Here is a 22,566-nt window from a genome sequence, read left to right as displayed (position 1 = left end):
CTCCCCCTTTTGTAAGTATGTTCTTCCTTCAGCAGGGAAACCTGACCTGTGCACAATAAATCAGGTGTATTTCATGAACGGTGTCTTAATGCAACATCTTTGGTCTTATACTCAATTTTTTTGCAATAAAGTTGAACCTTTCTAATTAGTTGCAGAACCCGCATGTTTTCATCCAATGGTTCATGTTCAGGGACATCCTGATATTTCAGAGCAGCAACAACTTTTTAACTCTCAGCATTTAACAAATACACATTTCCAGTTTTCCTATTGAAATGGGTAACCTTATATTTTCCACATTACATCCCATATGACATCCTCATTTATTTACTAGCCTGTCTATATCTAACTGAATAATCTCTGTATCCACCTCACTGTATATTAATTGTGTATTTTTACTGGCCCGCCCAGTAATATATCACAGTCACAATGCCATCTTGCTAGGACTCTGGTCTATTCTGGGGTTGCCAAGCTGGAGCAGACATAGTTCCCTTGGGGTTTTTTCTGGAACTGATTGGACTCTCTTGTTATTGATCATTGACTGCATATGTTCCCATTTAATGTCTGTGTATTTAAACCCTGCATCCTGTACCTTACTTTGCTCTGTCTTAAAAATGTGTGATCTTGTAAGTAGCATGAGCCTCTGGTATATGTGTGTGTGTGTGTGTGTGTGTGTGTGTGTGTGTGTGTGTGTGTGTGTGTGTGTGTGTGTGTGTGTGTGTGTGTGTGTGTGTGTGTGTGTGTGTGTGTGTGTGTGTGTGTGTGTGTGTGTGTGTGTGTGTGTGTTTGTATCTCTGCTTATTGCCTGTCATTTTTGGATCTTCTTTGTGCATCAAGATGTTGCATTACTGGATTTGTGTTTGGATTATTGCATTTTTGGGTTGGATTGGTTGCTTATTTTTTGCCCATGTCTGTTTTGGCTAAAATAAAGAAAACTTGCTTTTGAATTTGCACATCAACTCCTGTCTGCAAGTTGGTTCCTGCAATTGGCTTCACTCACAATCTTCAGTTGTAGAGTTGTAGCTGGACTTTAAACCCAGTGACCTGAGTTTGATTCCCAATTAGGCTATTTCTCTTCCACATCCAACTCCTGAGGATCAGCATTGACTCTGTGTCACCCAAACCCAAATGAGCCTTTTACTCAGATTCTCTCTGTTATGCTCAGTTCATGCCAGTAGATTCACCTAACCACACATGCCCTAATCTGTCACTCATGTGTCTAATTTTATTGAAGCATTCCAATGCCTAGTTGTTATGGTCCCTGTGATAACCAAAGAGCTGGGAAAACGAAGGGCATACTATTGAATTAGTATGAGGAGTTTGGGTCTAATCTATACAGCAGCAACACACTTACCTGAGTGGACAGGTGCATGGGCTAATGCTCCACTAAGCATTGACTTCTAGATCCACACCTGCGTACCCTCCATAACCACATAGCCTCGACTTATGAGTTCTGCAGTCTGTAATCAAAATGGTTGGTTCCTTAAGGATTGGTTATGAGGACAAGCTCACATTACCTATTAAATGCTTCCAATGGCATGGCCTCGGACAACCAAGTCCAGCCCCTGGCCTTCAGGTGTGGCTTAGCTACAAAGCCCAGCGGAACCATTTCTACTGACAGGTGAAGGCAGGTTACAGGTGTCTTAAAACCAGTCACTTTGGGCAGATGGGGCTCATTAGCCCTGGTTGGCAGCTCATCTAGGAGAAGGAAAACTCTGATCCCAAACCTTCGCTGCCTGGCGGCTATACCCACTCACGGGGAAGGCTTCGGAAGTAAACCCTGAGGGAACGATCCAGAGGTGGAGTCCCTACTTTGAGTTGAATGCTGGCTGGCAACTCCTGTGATGCTGCCGGTATCAAACTGTATCGGTCTCTGCATATAGTATTGCCCAGGCTTGCGTACCTAGTCAGCTAGGTCGCAACATCTATGGCCAACTCTGACTGACGCAGTCCCTCTCAAACTAAATGGTACAAGGTGTCCAGGTATCCATATCTCCCTTTGATGCATCACACTGTTTGAATCTTTGACTTGAGAATTCATTTTAATGCATTGACTCCCTACAGTTGTCATGTCCATAGATCTTAGTGGTTTCCATCAGCTTCTACACTCTTCCGTTGAACCTTTCGTCAGTCCACCAGTTCCCCATCTCACCAAAGCCCATAGTTTGGAGACAGCAACTGTAGTAGTCACTGTGGTGTGGTGGTTCTGAACAAGGATCTTGGCCCGAAACATTGGCTGCTCATTCCATTTCAGTGATGCTGCCTGACCTGCTGAGTTCCTCCAGCATTTTGTGTGTGTTACTGTGGTGGGGTGCTGTGCTAAAATGTGTGTGCAACACAACGTTTTCCAACATCAGTGATTTTCACTTGCACCTGATTTTGTTTGTCTGTGCAAAAGAATTTTGAGGCAATCGTTACTCAGACTATATTACAGAAACTGTACCTAGAATTCCAGAGTACGATAAGCATTATTGAACTTAGAGAAAAATCACAATCATTTCCCTCCCCATTTCAAGATGGCATTACCGCCTCTTGCTCTCCTTTAGATTTCCCCATTCACCAATTCGCCTGGGGCCATCTCCACCCAACTCCTTTAATTTGTCTTCACTTCTTTCCGCTCTTATTATTGATTTCTCCCTCTCTTCTCTTTAGCAGAACCAATCATTTCCACTCCCACACAAGTACTGAACATAACACTAACGTACAAGGTTCCAACCATGTGTTGCTTCTGGCACCCAGGTTATGTACCAGTCACTGATTGCAAAATCCCAGTTTAGAGCAGTGGTTCCAAACCTGGAGTCCATAGACCCCTCAGTTAATGGCAGGGGTCTGTTAGGATATATTCTGGAGTTGTGGTAGAGTGCAAATTCAATAGCAGCCCATCCTCAGACATTATAATAGATTGTTGATTGAATTTAAAATGCAGCTCTGAACAATGGTGATTAGGGTTGATTGTAAAGAAAGAAACACTCCATTTGACCTCACATGCCTACATATGTACGAATGCTGCCCAGAGTGAGTGGGATTTAACACTAATTTTGGGTGTCTGGAGTGTGGGTGTGAAAATGGAAATGTTTGAAAATTATATATAACCATATAACAATTACAGCATGGAAACAGGCCATCTCGGCCCTTCTAGTCCGTACCAAACGCTTACTCTCACCTAGTCCCACTGGCCCGCACTCAGCCCATAACCCTCCATTCCTTTCCTGTCCATAATATAACCGTATAACATGATTATGATAACATATATATGATTCAAAGGAAGCACTGTAGATACATTATAACTATAGAGCTGCAGTTATCTTTGATTGTTAGCATATAAAAATGTCATGTAATATTGGGCCAGTTAGGCATCTTCTTCCACGAGTGCCTCAAGTATGATGTCTGCTGCTTGTTTTGCTGAATAAAGACTTCTATCTCCACGAGCTTCAAAGTCTCTCCAGTGACTTTGTTCGAGGTCACTACAGAGTCCACGGCACAAAAAAGGTTTTTGTGCCTGATAACCCCAGTGAGTTTTGTCACCAAATCCTTTGCTCCTAATCAATAGTTCTACAACACACCAGTAGTGGGAATTAGGATTTATTTCAATCAGGTCAAAAATCATATGTCTCAATCCATATATATCCTATCCACCATAACTCAGTTTTATTTTTTGCAAAATGTAATGTTTACTTTTACGTTCAAAAGTAGCAGGGAAATATGTTAGTCAAAGATTCAGAAAGTCAGCCTCAAAACTACTTAGATGATGACTCCAAACCTATGAATGCATAATGAAATTGAAATTTAATTAAGCTCAATATCATTTTTTCACTTACATTATATATCAATAATATGTAGTGGCTCTGAATGTAAATAGCCTCAGCAGTTATATGAAAAATTACCCTGTCAGCTTTGATTTCGTTTCAGTGTTTTAATTTACAATTCATGCTACTAAAGTTATTTGTTAAAATATAATGTACCAAACCTAAGTAAGAAATGATCTGCTAAGTTTATTTCAAATGTTTTTCATTCTTGCATTAATTTATCTTTTTTCTCCAGCTGAATACCTCTGTATCTCATTTTCATACTGTCAATTAGTTTGCCACTGCCTCTTCCATTTATCCATACTTAGATATTATACATATCACCAGCATTTTTTTAACTACAGGAAATGAAAGTATTATGTTTGTGAAAGATGTTTACACGCGAAATAACGAGCAGCCTGTTGGTAAGTTATTGCAATAATACATCAACATTTTCCTTGGTTGTTTACACTGGAGAGGTACATATTAATGCACATAAATTTCTGACAGTTTCGTAAAGCAACAGGAGATAATGTCAACCTGTGGGGAATCTTAGTTATGGAAACTATTTCTTTTCTTCAGACTAGACTTAAAGTCAGCTTCAAGCCACCTTGAAACATCCGTAACCAATCACAAAACATCATGCCAATGTCAATTATCAAAACAGTATAGAATACCACATATGAAGAACATCTACATGAAATGCTGTTGCAGGTAAGCAGCATCCACCATCAGTGATCCTCACCACCCAGCTCATGCTCTCTTCTCGCTGTGGCCATCAGGTAGAAGGTACAAGAGCCTCAAGACTCTCACCACCAAGTTCAAGAACAGTTACTACCCCTCAACCATCAGGCTCTTGAATAAAAGCTCACTTGAATAAAAACTCACTTGGCTCTATCATTTAAATATTCCTATAACCAATTATCTCACTTTAAGGTCTCTTTACTTCATGTTCTCATTATTTATTTCTATTTATTTATATTTGCATTTGCACTGTTTGTTGTCTTCTGCACTTTGGTTGATCTTTCATTGATCCTGTTATTGTTAATATTCTACAGATTTGCTGAGTGTGCCCACAGGAAAAATAAATCTCAGGGCTATATATGGTGATATATATGTACATTGATAATAAAATTTACTTTGAACTTTGAACTCTAAGTAAAAGGAACTTCTAAAGGATTTCCAGGACTTTCATGCAAAATGCAACAAATTGTGCTGCATCTGCTCTCATGCATTGCACATACCAGCAGGGGTTCACAACCCATGTTATGCCTTGGACCTATACCATTAAGCAAGGGGTCCATGGACCCCAGGTTGGGAACCCCTGGACTAAGGGAATTGAAAGCAAGTCCCTCCACATAAGTAGTATATCAAAAAATGCTTCTCACCCATGAGCTGCTCTTCAGCTAAAGAGAACACAGGGAACGTTGTTGAGAAATGGCTACAAATTGACATTGACTTTCAATAAAAATACACTTACCAAAAGAACAAACTGAACATACATCAATTTATTTTAAAACCACATGGTACATGAATACTTCAGCAGCACACACAGAATGCAGGAGGAACTCAGGATGCAGCATCAATGGGGGAAATAAAGAACCAACAACTTGGGCTGAGACCCTCCATCAGGACTGGAAAGAAAGGGTGTAGAAGCCAGATTAAGAAGGTGGGGGGAGGGGGGAGAAATACAAGCTGGCCAGTGACAGGTGTGATGAAGGTAGGTGGGTGGGGGAGGAGGGAAGCCATGAGAAGGTGGGAGGGGATAGTGAAAGAGGTAAAGGGCTAAAGAAGAAGGAATCTGATAGGTGGAAGAGGCAAAGAGCTGAAGAAGAAGGAATCTGATAGATGGAAGAGGTATGGGACAGAAGAAGAAGCAATCATTGGAGAGAACAGTGAAATAAAGGGAGGGATATAGGGAATCTAACCATTGGTTAAGTAGGTCATAAAGGCAGAGAAGAAGAGCAGGAGTGAGAGGGTTTTGAGAATGGGAAAAACAGAAAAAAAGGTACAGGAGGTGGATCAGAGGGGGCAAGGCTAGAGAAATCTATGTTCATGCCATCAGGAATAAGAGGTGTTGCTCCTCTAACCTGAGTTTGACCTCATTGTGGCAGTAGAGGAGGCCATGGACAGCCATGTCAGTGGGGTAATGGGAAGCCAAATTGTAATAGGTGACTACCAGGAGACCTTGCCTTCTGCTGCAGTATGAAGACGCTCAGTAGAGTGGTCCCCAACCTATATCTGGTCTTACCAGTGTAGACTCAGCCAGACCAGGAGCACCGGTGCAATAAGTGACCCTGACAGATTCGTGAGTGAAGCTTATTATTTACTGTTTCATTAATTTGCACTGCCAGGTTCAAGCACAGTTACCACGCCTCAGCCATCAGGCTCTTTAACATAGGATTAAGTTCACTCAACTTCACTTGCCTCATCAGTGAAATGTTCTTACAACCAATGGACTCACTTTCAAGGACTCTCATCTCATGTTCTCATTATTCTTCGCGATTTATTTATATTTGTATTTGCACAGTTGTTGTCTTCTGCACTTTGGTTGATCACCTTGGTCCGGTGATCTTTCATTCATCCCGTTATTGTTACTATTCTGTAGATTTATTGAGTGTGCCCATAAGAAAATGAATCTCAGGGTTGTATATGGTAACATATATGTACTTTGATAATAAAATTGACTTTGAACTTTAAGCTTAGTAAATTGATTAATGGCATTTGGAAAATCAAAAACTGCAGATGCTGGAAGTCTGAAATAAAAACAGTGAATTCTGGAAATATTCCTCAGGACAAGCAACTTCAGTGGAAAGTGAATGAGAGAAAATGTCCAGAACTCTGATGAAGGATCTTTGACCCCAAACATTAATTCTGTTTCCCTTTTCACAGATGCTGACTACTCTGCTGAGCATTTAAAAACATATCTTAATTTAATTAAAATAAATTAATTTTTCTTCAGTGATTGAACATTATAAAATGTTTACAAATGTCAAACCTCAGCTACCAGTTGGAAGTCTCCCAAGAAAAATTGCCTCCAATTTAGGGAGAACTCGATCTACAAACAAGTTGCTCCCCAATTATCAATATATATAGCTGAAATTGTACAGCAAAGAAACTTAATATTTGCAGTAAACACAGTAAATGACAGAAGTTGAACTTATGACAGAACTGCAGAAAATGTTCCCAATAAAAACAGTGTAATTTGCCAAAATAGTGAGGAGATGATAGTTAAGCATAAAACCTTACAGCAATGTGATAAATAGATTTGCTGTTACCCAATAATGCCCAGACACTGGAAAAGATGCCACTGTTATGTTTTGTAACTTTAAAGCATTAAATTAATTCAAAAGAAGACACAGGCGCCTGGGAATGTAGGTCTGAACTTAAAGCAAGGAGTGCACAAATCATGTGGTAGCATAATGACGTATTTTTACATATAACACCTAATTAATTATTTAAATGAACAAGAATGCTTAATCAAACAAGATACATACAAGATTACTCAAATATTATTGAAATACAGCACCCACCATGTGGTATCTAGAAACAAGTTCAGAGGTGAGGAGATGAGAGAAAACAGTAAAGACAAAATGAATGGAAGCATTTCACCAATAAGGTGATAATCTTTCATGGAATAATCTGCCGGAGTTATAAAATAGAACAGCAGAATTATTACCATAGATTTCGCACTACAGAGCGCACCTGATTAAAAGCCGCTGGCTCTAATTTTAGAAAGAAAATCAATTTTGTACTTGTACAAGCCGCACTGGATTTTCGGCCGCAGGTGTCCCACCTTGTAATATGAGATATTTACACAGAAAGATATTACACGTGAGGATTTTTTAACTTTTAATTAAATCCATATGGTAACATAAACAAATACATATTGCAAATGCTTTTTTTCGAAACGTGCCTGTAACGCGGCTACTTTTAAATATACGTTGCGTATACTTTTTTACTGAACAACATTCCAATATCTCCTAACGACTGGTAAAAAATATATATACTGCAGCCTACCAGGAAAAGTTATTGATCGCCTTTAACTTAAAAGCAGCGTTCGCTCAGATCTAATGCCGCTCACCCCCACCTTCCCGTTTATCGCAAACCAGTATTTCCCACAAGACGCGGCGAAACCGGGTGTGATGTCATAGCATCCCGCGATGTAGTACAGAAAACAAATATAGTTAAAACACTTCTAACTTTAACTAGAAATTACTAACAAATGAATTACTAAGCGAAAATATTATAAACTAAATAACTGCCATAAAGGCAGCACAATGCTTTTCTTCGAGTGTTTTCCATGTTGATGAGGGTGAGTACAAATGACTGATTTACAATAATTTAATTGTGAAAGTGCCCTTGATTTATCGTACAATTTCATTGGACCTCTGTGAACTACTCATCAATTTTATTGGTCTACTGTTACGAGGCAAAATGTTTTTGGTGGCATAAAAAAAAATCATGCATTAGCCGCACCGTAGTAAAGGCCGCAGTGTTCAAAGCTGTTCAAAATGTGGGAAAAAAGTAGCGGCTTATAATCCAACATCTATGGTATATGTAATTGCTGACTTCAATATTAATTTCAGAGGCTGTAAACTGTTGAATTGAAGGAATAAGAGGAGAGGAGAAAAGAACCAGAAGTACAAAAATGAAATCAGTGTTGTTAATATTTTCCAGATCACAACAATCTGGCATCCCTGAACCAAAGTTGGACACCTTTCAGTGAATGAAGCAAAGAATCGTATAGGAAAGGCAACATAACCAGGTTCCATACAGATTCTCTAAACCACAGCCTTATTTGGAATTAGTAGAGTGAAATAAGACACTATTCAATATATGGACACATTCAGTCAGGTGATGGATGGGGGAGCATTTGAGCCTCAAGTCAGGGAAAAGAAGCAGAGAGACAAATTAACATATAAGAGCAATTAGTGATGACACCGCTAACAAATACACAAAGTAAGAGGAAGTAGAGATATGACGAAGATGTCTAGAGATCATTGTTTTTCCTGGAAATGCAAGTGTTAAACCATAATACACACTGCTTATCAATGCTGATGATCAGTGTAAGTAAAACCCCTCGAGAAATCATTTGTTGCTTATGCCAAGTGCTCTGACTAAATGCTGCCAAACTAGTTCAATTCCCTATTGACTTTCTGGCAAGTAATGATACAGTTCAAAAATATTCAGCACTCGCCTCAAATCCCAAAAGGTATCTATCTGCTTTCTGCCAAGAATTTATAGTACTACCAGGGCAACATCATTCATTTGTTAGGTTATAAGAATCTAACATTTATTTTTATTCAAAATATATTCAAGATATGAAAGTCTCCTTTGCTGTAACCCTAAAGCTTACAAACATCAAGCTGCAGCTGGCAGTGAAGATACTTTTTGTGGTGACCACTTCACATTGAATCTTCTTAACATTCTAAGTATGGCATAATTTTCAACATTATTACCAACCTGTATTATTTCATGCAAAAAGGGACATTGTAGAGCTTTTCTGCGTATTAATAGTTCATGACTTTTAAAAAAAATTAAGTTTGGATAGCTGTATTGCTCTCAAGGCCAGAATTCATTGTCCACCTCTAATCAGACTTGACAGGTGGTGGTGATCTGCTTTTTTCCCTTCTTGAGGAGTCTAGGATTTAGACCCGATTCTGATAAAAGACCAGTGATTGATTCCCACGTCAGGATAATGTGTCACTCCAGTTGGGAATATGCAGAATATGCTGTTCCCATGCATCTGCTGGTTTTGCTTTTCTTGGTGAAGACATTCAGGCACTTGAAATGAAAAGCTGGTTCAACTAACTCCGCTGCCTTTTGTAAGTGGTATATTTTGCAGTCACAGTGCAATGGAGGCGTAAAGATCTCAAAAAAGAACAAATTGTCTAAACGATAAGAAAAAGTAAACAAATAACACACAGACCATGAAATACAAAGTCCACAAAAGCTATGGGGCCAGTTTAGTGCTGCAGGCTGCAGTTACAGAGTCAGTTCAGCACTGAGGTAAGTAAATCCTCACAGAGCAGTGAGCTAAACATCAGTTTGTTCTTCTGCCTCAGCCTCTTTTTAATTTGGCTCAATGCTTAAATTGGTTCATTTTTTACTCTTGGGCCTGTGTCCCACCACTTCCACCTGGTCCAAAATTTGCTCCAGCAATGGCCGCTATGATTATACCTGCATTCTTGAGAGTCCAGTTCGCCGAATTCTTCTCGATACCACAAAAATGCCAGGTCGTACAAATTGGCACAACTCCCAAAGGGCAATTATAGGCTACAGATTGCAGTGATTGTAGTCCAGAAAAGCTGTTCTGAATAGCATAGTTTGTAATTTTGTTTGCTGCCTACAAAATGTCACCGTGTCTCACCAGAGCTATCTTGCAAAGTAGAGTTGTTGCATCAATCATACCTTCGCATTAACAGAACATTTTTGTTAAGCTCATTTTTGGGATCTGGCCATCACTGGCAAAAGCAGAATCCACTACACTTAATAAGGTGGTGGTGATGTGTCTTCCTGAACGGCTGCATTGCTTGGCAGTATGAATGTTATTTGCCTTTTATCAGGCCAAATTAAAATGTTGAAACTCTTTCTGTGAGAAGAAACGGGCTCCTTCATTGACTAAGGAGCCATGAATGGTATTAAACATTGAGCAATTGGCAAACAGCCCTACTTGACTGCATCATGGAATTAAAGTTATTTTTGAAGCAGCTGATGGCCTAGGACACTACACTGAGGAACTGCAACAATGATGTTATCGAGTTGGGATGTTTGACTTCTGATGACCACAATCAACTTCCATTGTGCAAACAAGAGAAAATCTGCAGATGCTTGAAATCCAAGTAACACACACAAAATGCTGGAGGAACTCTGCAGGCCAGGCAGCATCTATGGAAAAGAGTACAGTCAACATTTTGGGCTGAGAGCCTTCAGCAGAATCCTCCGTTGTGCCACCAGATTGTTTTCTCTTTAATATCCATTGACACAGTTTCAATCTTAGTAACTATTTGCTCAAATTCTGCCTTGATGCCAAGAGCGGTCACTTACATCTTACCTCTGGAGTATGTTGCTTTGATCAATGTTTGGAAGAGGACTGTAGTCAAGTGTGGAGCTGAGGAGTCCTAGAGAAGTCAAAGACAGGACACGTGCAAGCATATTATTGGTGAGTAAATACTACTTGACAGCTTTGTTGACAATAGCTTCCAGCACTGCAAGAGCTGATGATTCCAAGTAGACCAATGGGGCAGTAATTGGTCTAAATCAGATCTGATTTCTTCTACTTGTGAATAGGACACGCCTATGTAATTCTTCACATTGTTGGGTAGCAGCCAATCTTGTAGATTGACTGGAACATCTTGGATAGAGGTCGAGCTAATTCTGGGGTGCAGGCCTTCAGTACTATGGTTTAGATGTTGTCTTGTCCCATTGCCCCGATGTATCTAAATCTCTCTGACTTCCTTTGGTATCATAATGTGTGCATTAGAATTCCTAAAGATTGACTCTTGTAATGGTGGGGAAAGAAGTAGATTTATATCATCTATTTGGCATTTTTTAGCCTTTTTTCATATTAACTGTTGTTAAGAATGAGGATGTTTTTAGACCACCCTCTTCATGTTGGTTGCTTAATTATCCAACATCATTCTTGACTAGAAGTTGTTGAACTGCAGGGGTTTGACCTTACCTATCTTGATTGGAAGATATCTTTGTTGTTGGGCATGACTGGAGCCCTGTCTTGATTCATTGACGGATGCGGTGGGCCATAAGTTTATAGATTTGGTGATGCACATTCCTTTGATTGCAGATGATCCACAGCAGCTGCTGGATGGCCAGCTTTGAGCTTCCTCTACATTATCATAGTCCATCCCACTTAGCATGTCTATTGTGCAGTATAAATGACAGAGGGTGTCTTTAGTATGAAGATGAGAAATTGTCTCCATAAGATCTGTGCAATGGTCACTTCTATTAATGATGACTTGAATAGATCCATCATCAACAGGTAGATTTAAACCATGTGCTGCTTCGCTCTCAACCTCCCACCGACAATCTGGCAGTACTGTCTTTCTTGACTCAGCTAGCTCAGTCTATAATCATACTAATTTTGGTGATAGACAATCAGGTCCCTGCCCAGGATCCATTCTCTGTTCTTGCTGTTCTCAGTTTGTCTTCCAAGTGCTATTCAACTGATAGTGGAGGTAGGTGGCAATGAGGAAGAGGTTTCAATGTCTGTTTTTAACTATTGGTAGATCTGTTCTGCTGATGAGACAGGGATATTTGACCATAAGACTATAAGGCCATAATTTATAGGAGCAGAATTTAGCCATTTGGCCCAACCAGACTGCTCTGCCATTCAACTATGGCTGCATTCCATCTCCCTTTCTTCTAATGAGTCCAGTGCTTCTGGAGACAACTGCTTCCTCAACACTGCTGGTCTCTGTATCATCTGCAAACTTGACCACAAAGACATCAATTCCGTCTTCCAGATCATTAACGTATAACGTGAAAAGTATGGATCCAACACCAACCCCTGCAAGACATGACTAATCACCTGCTGCCAATGTGAAAAGGCCCACTTTGTTCCCACTCTTTGCCTCCTGCCAGTCAGCCAATTGTCTGTGTATGCAAGTAGATTTCCTGTATTATCAGGGGCTGTAACCTTGTTTAACAGTCACGTGTGCATCGTCTTTGGGGATTGCTAGTAGATTTCCTGTATTATCAGGGGCTGTTACCTTGTTTAACAGTCACGAGTGCATCATCTTTGGGGATTGCGATGGAGCAGTCAGGCTGTTTGTTCACTAGTCTATAGGATAGCTCTCCCAATTTAGGCACCAGCTTCTGTATGTTTACAAGAAGGACTTTGCATCATCATTTGGACTAGGAGAGAATTTGATGCATCCGAATTTTGAGCCTAGGTCAAGGTCAGGTGGTCCTTCTATGTAGATTCCTTCTCAATTTGAGGGTAACATTATTGGTACAACTGAGTGATGTGGTACCTCACTTCAGTTAACTTTTAAGCGTCAGCTACATGTGCTGAGTCTGAAGTTACATGTCATATATCCTGGGTCAGGCCAGGAAAGGATGCTGATTGCCTGTTTTCAAGGGCATTAGTGAAATGGTTGGACAAGCAGTCATTGTCATTTTATTAAGACCAGCTGGTAATTTTTAGTTTCACAGATTCTAAATGATTAATCTAAATTGAAATTATATAAAGTTCAAAATAAAATTTATTATCAAAGTATATAAATGTCACCATATACAACCTTGAGATTTATTTTCCTGTGAGCATACTGAGCAAATCTATAGAATAGTTGCTATAAAAGGATCAATGAAATATCAACTAGGATGCAGAAAACAACAAACTGTGCAAATACAAATATAAATAAATAGTAATAAATATTGGGAACATGAGATAACAAAGTGAAGAGCCCTAAAGTGAGCTCATTGGTTGTGGGAACATCTCAAAGGATGGGCAAATGAGTGTAGTTATCTCCTTTGTTCAAGAGCCTGGTGGTTGAGGTGTAGTGTGGTAGCTGTTGTTGTGAGCTATGAACTCACATCTCCGATTTATTAATCCTATAGAATCTCGATTACAATTCTGCAACAGAACCACACCATCATCATTTGATCCATTTTGCAAAGTTTTTTTCTGAGCAGCAGCTAAATCCATTGTGGTTCAGAATGCAAGAAATGAGATTGGAACTGTCCATGAATTGTTGAATTATTAATACGAAATGTTTGTTATTAAGATACCAGCCAGAAGGAGTATCACCAAATGCAAATTACTTATTGAAATCATTACCAATGACCAAATTTATCTAATTGTTGGGAACATGTTGACCATATCTACATTTCACACCATCTGCTTTCACACAGCCAATCAAACATTTTCAGTGGTCCATTCATGCATGTTTGACCATAAACAAATTAAACAAAAGGAATCACATGAAGAGGCACAGGATGAATAAACAGATCGAATAGTATGAGGGTCATTGAAAAACATAGACGTAAATCATGTCACACTGCAAAAAATGTGTAAAAAACTGCAGCATTAGTATTGTTTCATCCAAATGTTGGTAGAACAGAAATAATGCTACAATATTTAATGAATTCCAATATAAATATTCTAGATGTTATTAATAAAATATGCTAGTGGGGTACCTTTCAGCAAACTATGGAAAGCAGTGTCTTTTTAACATTATGCTTTATGTTCAGCATGTTAGTTCCATAAATTCAAGGAATTATTGCTCTTCATGATGAGTTTCTGGTTTTTGTATTCATGTTTTATTTTTCCTCCCAACTTAATGTGTACATAAACATTTTACTGTTTCTAAGTTGTTCCTACAGTGAAAATCACTGCTTCAAATGGCTGTAAATGCAGACCTTAAATTAGTTGATAAGATCTAATGGTAGCCTTGAGGAGCTGTGTTATCCTTTCATTACAAATGCAGTTCTTGTCTGATATCTGATGACAATTGAAAATGGGAACTCTCTGTTGGAAACCTTCTGTAAGACACATTCTGGCTGCAAACCAGAACAGTACCATTTCATGATACATTGTTTGATGCTTTACTGTGCATCTATGCTTAGAGTTCATTCTAATCTTTTGTCAACAGCCCAGAAAAATAAGTTCACACTGTTCAATTTCCTGCATAGGATGATATACTGTATACTAAGAGTGTTTTCTCTTTCCTACTTTGTGATCTGTACAATGATAGGATGAAATCTTAACTGCATAGCTAGAAGGTGATAACCATTCATATGTATGATCACTGCAGTAATATTTTAGAACATCATCAGGATTCAGATGAGTAAAGTCTTTTACCATTTAATCAAATCTTTCTAAATGCCAACCTTACTATCTTTCAATTACAGTGAGTAATGAAGGAGTCCACATTTTCTGAAATTTCAAATCTATCATTGATTTAATAGTCAACTTAGATTCTGTTTGTTTGTCAAACATTTTGATGTATGGAAAGATGCCCAGAATAAATTGTAATTAAAATCTCAGTGTTTAACACCATCATTCCTAAAATTCTGATTGAAAAGGTCCAGAACCTAGACCTCTGTACCTCCCTCTGCAACTGGACCCTTAGACTTCCTAACGGGAGGACCACCATCGGTGCAGATTGGAAATAACATCTCCACATCGCTGACAATCAAATCTCCACACCACAAGGATTATGCACTTAGCCCACTGCTCTACTCTCTCTACACCCATGACTGTGTGGCAAGGCACAACTCAAATGCCATTTATAGATTTGCTGATGTCACAACTATCGTTGGCAAAATCTCAGACAGACAGGAGCGAGATATACCAGTGAGCTGAGTGGTGTTGCAGCAACAACCTTGCACTCAGTGTCAGTAAGACTAAAGAGCTGATTGTTGACTTAAGAAATGATAAGATGAGGGAACACACACCAGTTCTCACTGAGGAATCAAAAGTGGAGAAAGTGAGTGATTTCAAGTTTCTGGGTGTCAAAATCTCTGAGGACCTAACCTGGATCTATCATATAGATGCAACTATAAATAAGACAGCAGCTATATTTCATTAGGAGTTTGTGGAGATTTAGTATCTCACCTAAAACACTCCCAAATTTCTACAGATGTACCATGGAGAAGATCCTAACTGGCTGTACTGCTGTCTGGTATGTGGAGATGGGGGCTACTGCACAGGATCAAAGTAAGCTGCGGAGAATTGTAAAATTAGTCAGCTCCATCATTGGCACTAGCCTCTGTAGTATCCAGAACATCTTCAAGGAATGGTGCCTCAAAAAGGCAGCATCCATCATTAAGGACCCCCACCACCCAGGATATGACCCCTTCTCATTGTTACCATCAGGAAGGAGGTACACAACCTAAAGGCACACATTCAGTGATTCAGGAACAGGTTCTTCCCCTCTGCCATCCGATTTCTGAATTGACATTGAACCCATGAACACTACCCTACCACCTTTTATTTCTGTATTTTTGTACTACATATTTAAGTTTTTTATATATATATTTAGTTATAGTAGACATATTTACTGTAATTCTCAGTATTATTTCTCTACATTATCATGTATTGCATTGTACTGCTGTTGCAAAGTTAACAGATTTCATGATATATGCCAATAATATTAAACCTGATTCAGATTCTGTTGTGTCTCTGGCACCTAGATACAATGGTATAAGGGTTCCACTTGCTAAAATGAAAGTCTCTTCATTATGAAGAACAAGTACTGCAGATTGAAACTACTCATTGAATACATGATCCCAAAACTGTTCCGAACTTCCAAGTGAACTCATAATAGATCTGAGGGGCGATTGTGTGATAAGTGGGGACGCTCTGCTGAAGCCTGAAGAGAAGCCTCGTCCGGTGAAATGGACTTTGGGTTCCACCTGCTAGTTGTAAACCATGGGGCACTAATCTATGGGCTTGGAAAAGAATGCACCTCATTCTCCAATGCTAACATCTTCACTCTAATGGGTATGCAATTTTAATTCACGTTTTTGACGTATTCTCAAAAATGTATAGTTGGAAATGTACGAACCAAACAAATAGTTTAAATAAATTTTGTTACCTTGAGAACTTGTTCACTAACCTGCTCCCCAGCAATGGCAAAAATCACATTCAATCTTATCAGGTGCGTCACTCTCTAAGAAATGCATTCAGCTGGCAGACATACAAAGAAGAAATAAAACTGTACTGTTAAGCCATGCTGAAGTGTGGGCTCAGCAGGCGCATTGTACTTCTTGGATAAAATATAGCTTTTATTCTGCAGTCATTTCATATTTTTCATTGGCATTTGGCAAAATGTTAGTAGTTATAGCATGCGCAATTCATGAAGTAATTATTCCAAAAAGATGCATATGATTCTTTAAGGGGTAATTGCATCAAATAGTAATTTTAAAGGCCTTGATTTACATCATTGTGATGTTAACAACCAGAAAGAGATATTCAGTTGAGATAAAAGCACACGTCTCTGAAATACTGCATCAGTAGCACACCAACGTTTTTATATATGGGCTAGTAGTATCACTGTAAAACAAGTCCTTCTATCGACTAGCTGGTTATGTGGGTGGTTAATGCAGTAAGGTGCTCTGAAGCAGAAAATGCACTGACACAGCCAATGCATGTAAACACACAGTGTGTTTGTTGCTAGGGCAGATTAAACTGATTGCATGAGGGGATAAACAACTTGGCTGATGTCATAAATTGTGAGATTGAATTTACCATCATTCAAATATCAATCTTGCAGCTGTTGGCATAACTAGGATTTGTTTTGTTAGTTATATTCAGGTATTACAGTTTTATTACCAATAGTAACCTGTGTCACAATAGCTGTCAGATACCCTGCATAACTTTGACAGAAATAGGGGTTGTTTCAAAGCACAGAAATGCTGTTACTTCAGAGCAAATGAAGCAAAGAAGAGTTTTTTAAACAAAGAATAGTTATTCATCATTACTACATTTCACTTTAAAGATTCTTCCGGTTTGGTAGAAAGTATCATATTCCAAAATAATATATTCATTTTGGATAACCCATTATCTTATTTATCTACATTTTTCGGTTACCTGTAAAAATCACAACTAACTTAGCAACTTCAAATGCCTAAACACAAGAAATCCTGGGAATTTTGAATTACACACACAATGCTGGAGGAACTCAGCAAGTCAGACAGCATCTATGGAGGGGAATAAATTGTCAACATTTTGGACTGAGACCCTTCAGTGGGACTGGAAAGGAAGGGGGCAGAAGCCAGAATAAGAAGATGGGGGAAAGGAAGGAGTACAAGTTGGCAAATGATAGGTTGGACCTGGTGAGGGGGAAGGTGGGTGGCACAGAAGAGATAAAGTAAGAAGCTGAGATACGATAGGTGGAAGGAGTGAAGAGCTGAAGAAGAAGGAACCTGATAAGAAAGAACAGTGAATTATGGAAGAAAGGGAAGGAAGGGGTCACCAGAGGCAGGAACTGGTTCCCTAATCGCTTCTTCTCCTCTCGTCATCTGCCCATCTCCTCCCTCTGGTGCCCCTCCTCCTTCCCTTCCACCCACCTTCACCTAGTCTCAGCGCTACAACCTACCAGCTCCTCATCTTCTTACTCTGGCTTCTGCCCCCTTCCTTTCCAGTCCTGATAAAGGATCTCCACCCAAAACATCAACTGTTTTTTCCCCTCCATGGACGCTGCCTGACTTGCTAAGTTCCTCCAGCATTTTGTGCGTGCACTTCAAATGCCTATAAGCAAATGAATCCAGCAAACTTAAACAAAAATACAGCTGACCAACCTTCTTATTTGTTACAATTTATATGCTGACCTAGATTTATCTCTGCAGAAGCACACATTCCTTGTGGTTTGTTTAGGTGCTGTTCAGTTGATGTTTGCTTGTTAATATATGAAATATCTTAAATAGCCTTACTAAATTTCAAAGTAAATTTAATATCAAATATATATATATATATATATATGTCACTATGTACAACCCTGAAATTCTTTTTCTTGTGGGCATTCTCAATCAATCCATAACAGAACCAATGAAAGACCACACCAACTGGGCATTCAACGAGCATGCAAAAGACAACAAACTGTGCAAAGAAAGAAACAAAGATGACATGAAGAGTCTTTGAAAGTGAGTTCACAAGTTGCGGGAACATTTCAGTGATGGGGCAAGTGAAGTTATCTACTTTGGTTCAAGAGCCTGATGGTTGAGGGGTAATAACTGTTCCTGCACCTGGTGCTGTGAGTCCTGAGGCTGCTGTACCTTCTTCTTGACGGCAGCAGCGGGAAGAGAGCATGTCCTGGGTGGTGAGGGTCCCTAACGATGGATGCTGCTTTCCTGCGACAATGCTCCGTGTAGATGTGCTCACTGGTGAGGGGGCTTTACCCGTGATGGCTGGGCCGTACGATTAAATGCACAGGAGGTATCTTTGAACCTTACTGGTTTTAAGGACGTCCATTATTCACACAGGAACGATGAAGATATTTTATAGACAAAGATATTTTTATATACTCCATATTGTTCACACGAATATAACCTTGGCTCTTTTAAAGCTAAGCTGAACTCAGGCAGCTGAATCCTATCGTTTAAGCCTGCATTGTGTCACTATAGCAACTGAGAAAAGTGCACTTTTAAATCCAACCAGCGGAAGGCACCAATGGATCCTTCATTTTATAGAGGTTTCAGCTTCCTGTAAGGAAGTTTACCAAATCGCCGTAATTCTACAAAGCACAGGAGCTGGGATGAAAGTAGTTAAGGGGTTACTTTAGATTTCTGCTAAGCTCCCAACCCCATTCTATAACACAGATAAAACTTTAACTTCTGCTAATTTTCTTCACCGTTCACGCTGCAAACTATGCAAACTGCCAGCGCCAAATGAACACAGAATCGCAAGGCACGTACAGCCGAGCATTTTACCAGGCGCTTCACCCATCTGCATCCCCTCATCACCACCCCGTTCCCGCCCCCCTGCTTACAGAAGAACCCATCAGAAATGCCACGACCGGAATATGATAAACTCGAGAAAGTCAGCAGATGATGGAAATCCGAAGAACACACACAAAATGCTGGGGGAACTCAGCGGCGTTTCGAGCCGAGACTCTCCTGCGGGACATCAGCTCATTTCTTCCAGGTGTTTCGGACCTGTGGCCCACGGACATCTCAATGGTCGGGATGCTTAGCAGATATAAAACAAAGTTTAGGAAACCCTGCGACCCGACGGTCCACTGCCTTCTTGTTTTAATTAAATTGATTATATTGGTTTGTAACAATATGAATTTGATCATGGCAATAGATAATTAAGTCCTGTCTCTGTAGCTGTCTCTGCACCAATTACCCTTGTCTTCTCAAATGGTTAACCATGCCAAATATTGTCTGTGTGTTTTTTGTTTTAATTTGGGAAGGTTTTATCCAAGTACATCTCGAAAGCGACCCACAGGGACCTGCTCTGTACTCTGTGTTCCAGATTCATATTATCCCGTCTTGCTCCTTGACGGTGAAATCCGAAGCGACACACCGCACTGGAGAGCAAATGCGGGAGCAAATTACTTGCTTGTACTGTACAATTTCTCCGTGCTCCACGACTACATTCCAGCCATCGAGCCCGGCGTCAAACTAACCGCACACTCGCTCTCTTTTGGATCATTTAATTTCCAGCCGGCTGTAATAACCTCAAGCCAACTAGCCAGCGGGCGGTTTATCGCTTAAATGGACTGCTTCTGTGGCGGATCTTAATCTGAAGTTTAAAGTTCAGCTGCCTATGTGCTTTGAGCCCGTTAGTTTAGAAAAGTTAACTACGAACATCAATATTAAAGAGCCGATTCCATGAAATAAAATAGTTACTAGACTTTAACATCTGTATACGTATATCTTCTATTCTGATGGGATTTGATAAAGTACTGTTTGGTTTACATATAGGGAGATTTCATTTTCAAATGTTTGCGTGTGATGATGTAATTTTATCATTTGTATCTGTGTCACTGTGTCAAGCTCCGCGGTCCCGATTTGTAACAAACGGACACGCAAACACACTGATAAGATTTGTGGAAAAAGATGAAGCGATTCTCTGCATAGCTTGGCCGCTTCCATTCTCAGAAGCGAAGCGTGCATGAAGTCGGGGACAGAATCGCCAATTCATTGGCGTAATCTTAAGGGTTAACAGTGGCCGCCACAGAGAGAACTGGGCTGAAACAAAACGTTGGCGGTCTCAAGGCGCAAAATAAAACAGGTTTAATCACAGACCAGATGCAATTACTTCCCAGTGTGCCATCGATGGTAGGGAGTATGGAGGGCTACGGTCAGGGTGCCCGTCAATGGGACTAGGCATTTTACATGGTTCGGCACGGACTAGATGGGCCAAAGGGCCTGTTTCAGTGCTGTACTTTGCAATAACTCTATGAATCTATTTTACTGAACCAAATGCGGCGGCTTTACTTCCTCAGAAGCAAAATACTGCAGATGCTGAACGGCTGAGCCAAAATCAAGGCCGGGAACACTCATCGAGTCAAGCAGCGTCGGTGAAGACAGAAACAGCGCGAAGATGGTCACACCAGACACTTGGACTGATGGAATCTCGCCGAGATTTTATAGCCTGAGCTGAAGATTAACAGCATATCATTTTCCGTTTTCATGCTTGCGTAGCCCTGGTGCGACAGTTCGATAATGTCACTAGCGCAGCACTACAGAAAAGTTAGATTTATTTAGATATTTGCACTCCAACGAACTGAACACTTCACTTCAAAAATACCACGTCACTTCGACACTAAACGCAAACTGATCATGTCCAGATTTAACCCATAAACGGCGTTCGGAAAATCGGGCAAGAGTTCAGCATTCCTGTGCCAACATTTCTTTGGGAATAATCATCGTTTTCTGTAAAATGGACAGCGGGCATCAGATCAGCTTCCCGGGTAGTGACACGGTCTCGGCTCTTGGCCACAGGCGGTGAAATTGGTCACGCAGCCCTGACAGTAAATCGGCCTTGAAGGGGGGTTACCGTTATTCTCAGCCCCGATAAATGAGCGCAACTTGCCAATACGATTTCAACAAAACGCGGAAGAGTCCGGGTGAAATTTGAACTCGGGCCTTGATAGATTTGTCCGAGTTGAGCAAATTGTCAACCTGACCACACCAAGGTAACAAACACATCATTGCCCCAGCTCTCGCCTTCTTTCAGCATGGTCTCAGAGCTCCTCTAGAGCGGGACCGATCAATAGACAACGTGCGCACACACACATCTTCATATTTCAGCAACATCTGACCACCGAGTTGCTCAAGGACATGCAAGGAATTGATATTTAATACAAGGCTATTAGTCGATTAATTGGCCGTAGCAAAGAAATGAAAAGAAAACCTATACTCACTGCAGTATGCGATCAGGAGGCTAGCCAGGATGATCACCGCCCAGAAAGTTGAGGGCATGCTTGGCCAAGTATTGGCATCCTTACGGGTGTTTGGTGGAGCCATGGAAGGGGGTTCTGTCTGTTTCGCTTCACAAACCAATTCACCTGTCCAAAGAGACCCTTCCTCCTCGTGTAAACCCTAGCAGGAACATGACCCTCCTGTGGGATCTCCGCTCAGCATCGCTGTCGCCTTCCGCCGTCCATTGCCTACGCACAATGCAGAAGTTACACTCGCTCCTTCGGTAACCGACCGCAGTCAGGGCCAGACCTCCGTGTTAGGTTTCTCTGCTGCTTATTATGAATAATAACAATATAATGATTTCCCGAGCCACTTTATTTACACTTATTCAAACTCCTTGAAGATATAAAATATTTATCATTGACTAAAACCCCGGGTTTGGTCGCTTGCAGCTCAGGGGTATCTAGGTATGGGACTCTCGTTACAGATCCTAACCTTATAAAACATCCCAACACGCTGGGGGCCGGAGACGAGCTTCGTGATGACAATGACTTGTAACACCCATTTAAAGAGAATGAAATCAGACAGAGCCTGGCCGTAGAACAAGAGAGTGACTCCAGGTGTGCTCCGGAGAGAGCCTGGTGCCCGTGGATGGCGACACACACACACACACACACTTCAAGAGAGGCGGCACTACCGCACCGGCCGTGTTACAATATCACATCCGTCCACCAGCTGACGTTGAGAGCCCCCTTGTTAACAGCTCCCAGTCGAGATACAGCTCCAGCTCCCCAGACGTGGTCGGCGACAGAGTGTTTTCAGTCAGCTTCGGCTTGTTCCGAGCGGCCCCGAGGGACGGCGTTGATCCAAAGTTTGCAAGGTGTTTCAGAAAGGCTCCCGCCAGTAACGCTGTTCCGGACTGGAGCGTAGAATTCAAGCCTCTCGCAGC

At 40.6% G+C, this 22,566-nt stretch overlaps 1 protein-coding gene across 1 annotated transcript in view; it reads right to left on the bottom strand.

Moving 5' to 3' along the window:
• tafa5a (TAFA chemokine like family member 5a) overlaps window positions 1–22,196 on the bottom strand; it is a 778,752-nt gene extending 756,556 nt beyond the window's left edge. The window contains exon 1 of the mRNA XM_073066373.1: window positions 21,620–22,196. Within this exon, the coding sequence (XP_072922474.1) occupies window positions 21,620–21,722 (103 nt within the window). The 5' untranslated portion in view covers window positions 21,723–22,196. The remainder of the gene's footprint in view (window positions 1–21,619) is intronic.
• Window positions 22,197–22,566: the final 370 nt, after the last annotated feature.

This window comes from Hemitrygon akajei, chromosome 14 (genome assembly GCF_048418815.1).
Source record: "Hemitrygon akajei chromosome 14, sHemAka1.3, whole genome shotgun sequence".
NCBI lineage: Eukaryota > Metazoa > Chordata > Chondrichthyes > Myliobatiformes > Dasyatidae > Hemitrygon > Hemitrygon akajei.
Note: the sequence above shows the minus strand (reverse complement) of the source record. Positions and strands in the feature narration are given on the sequence as shown.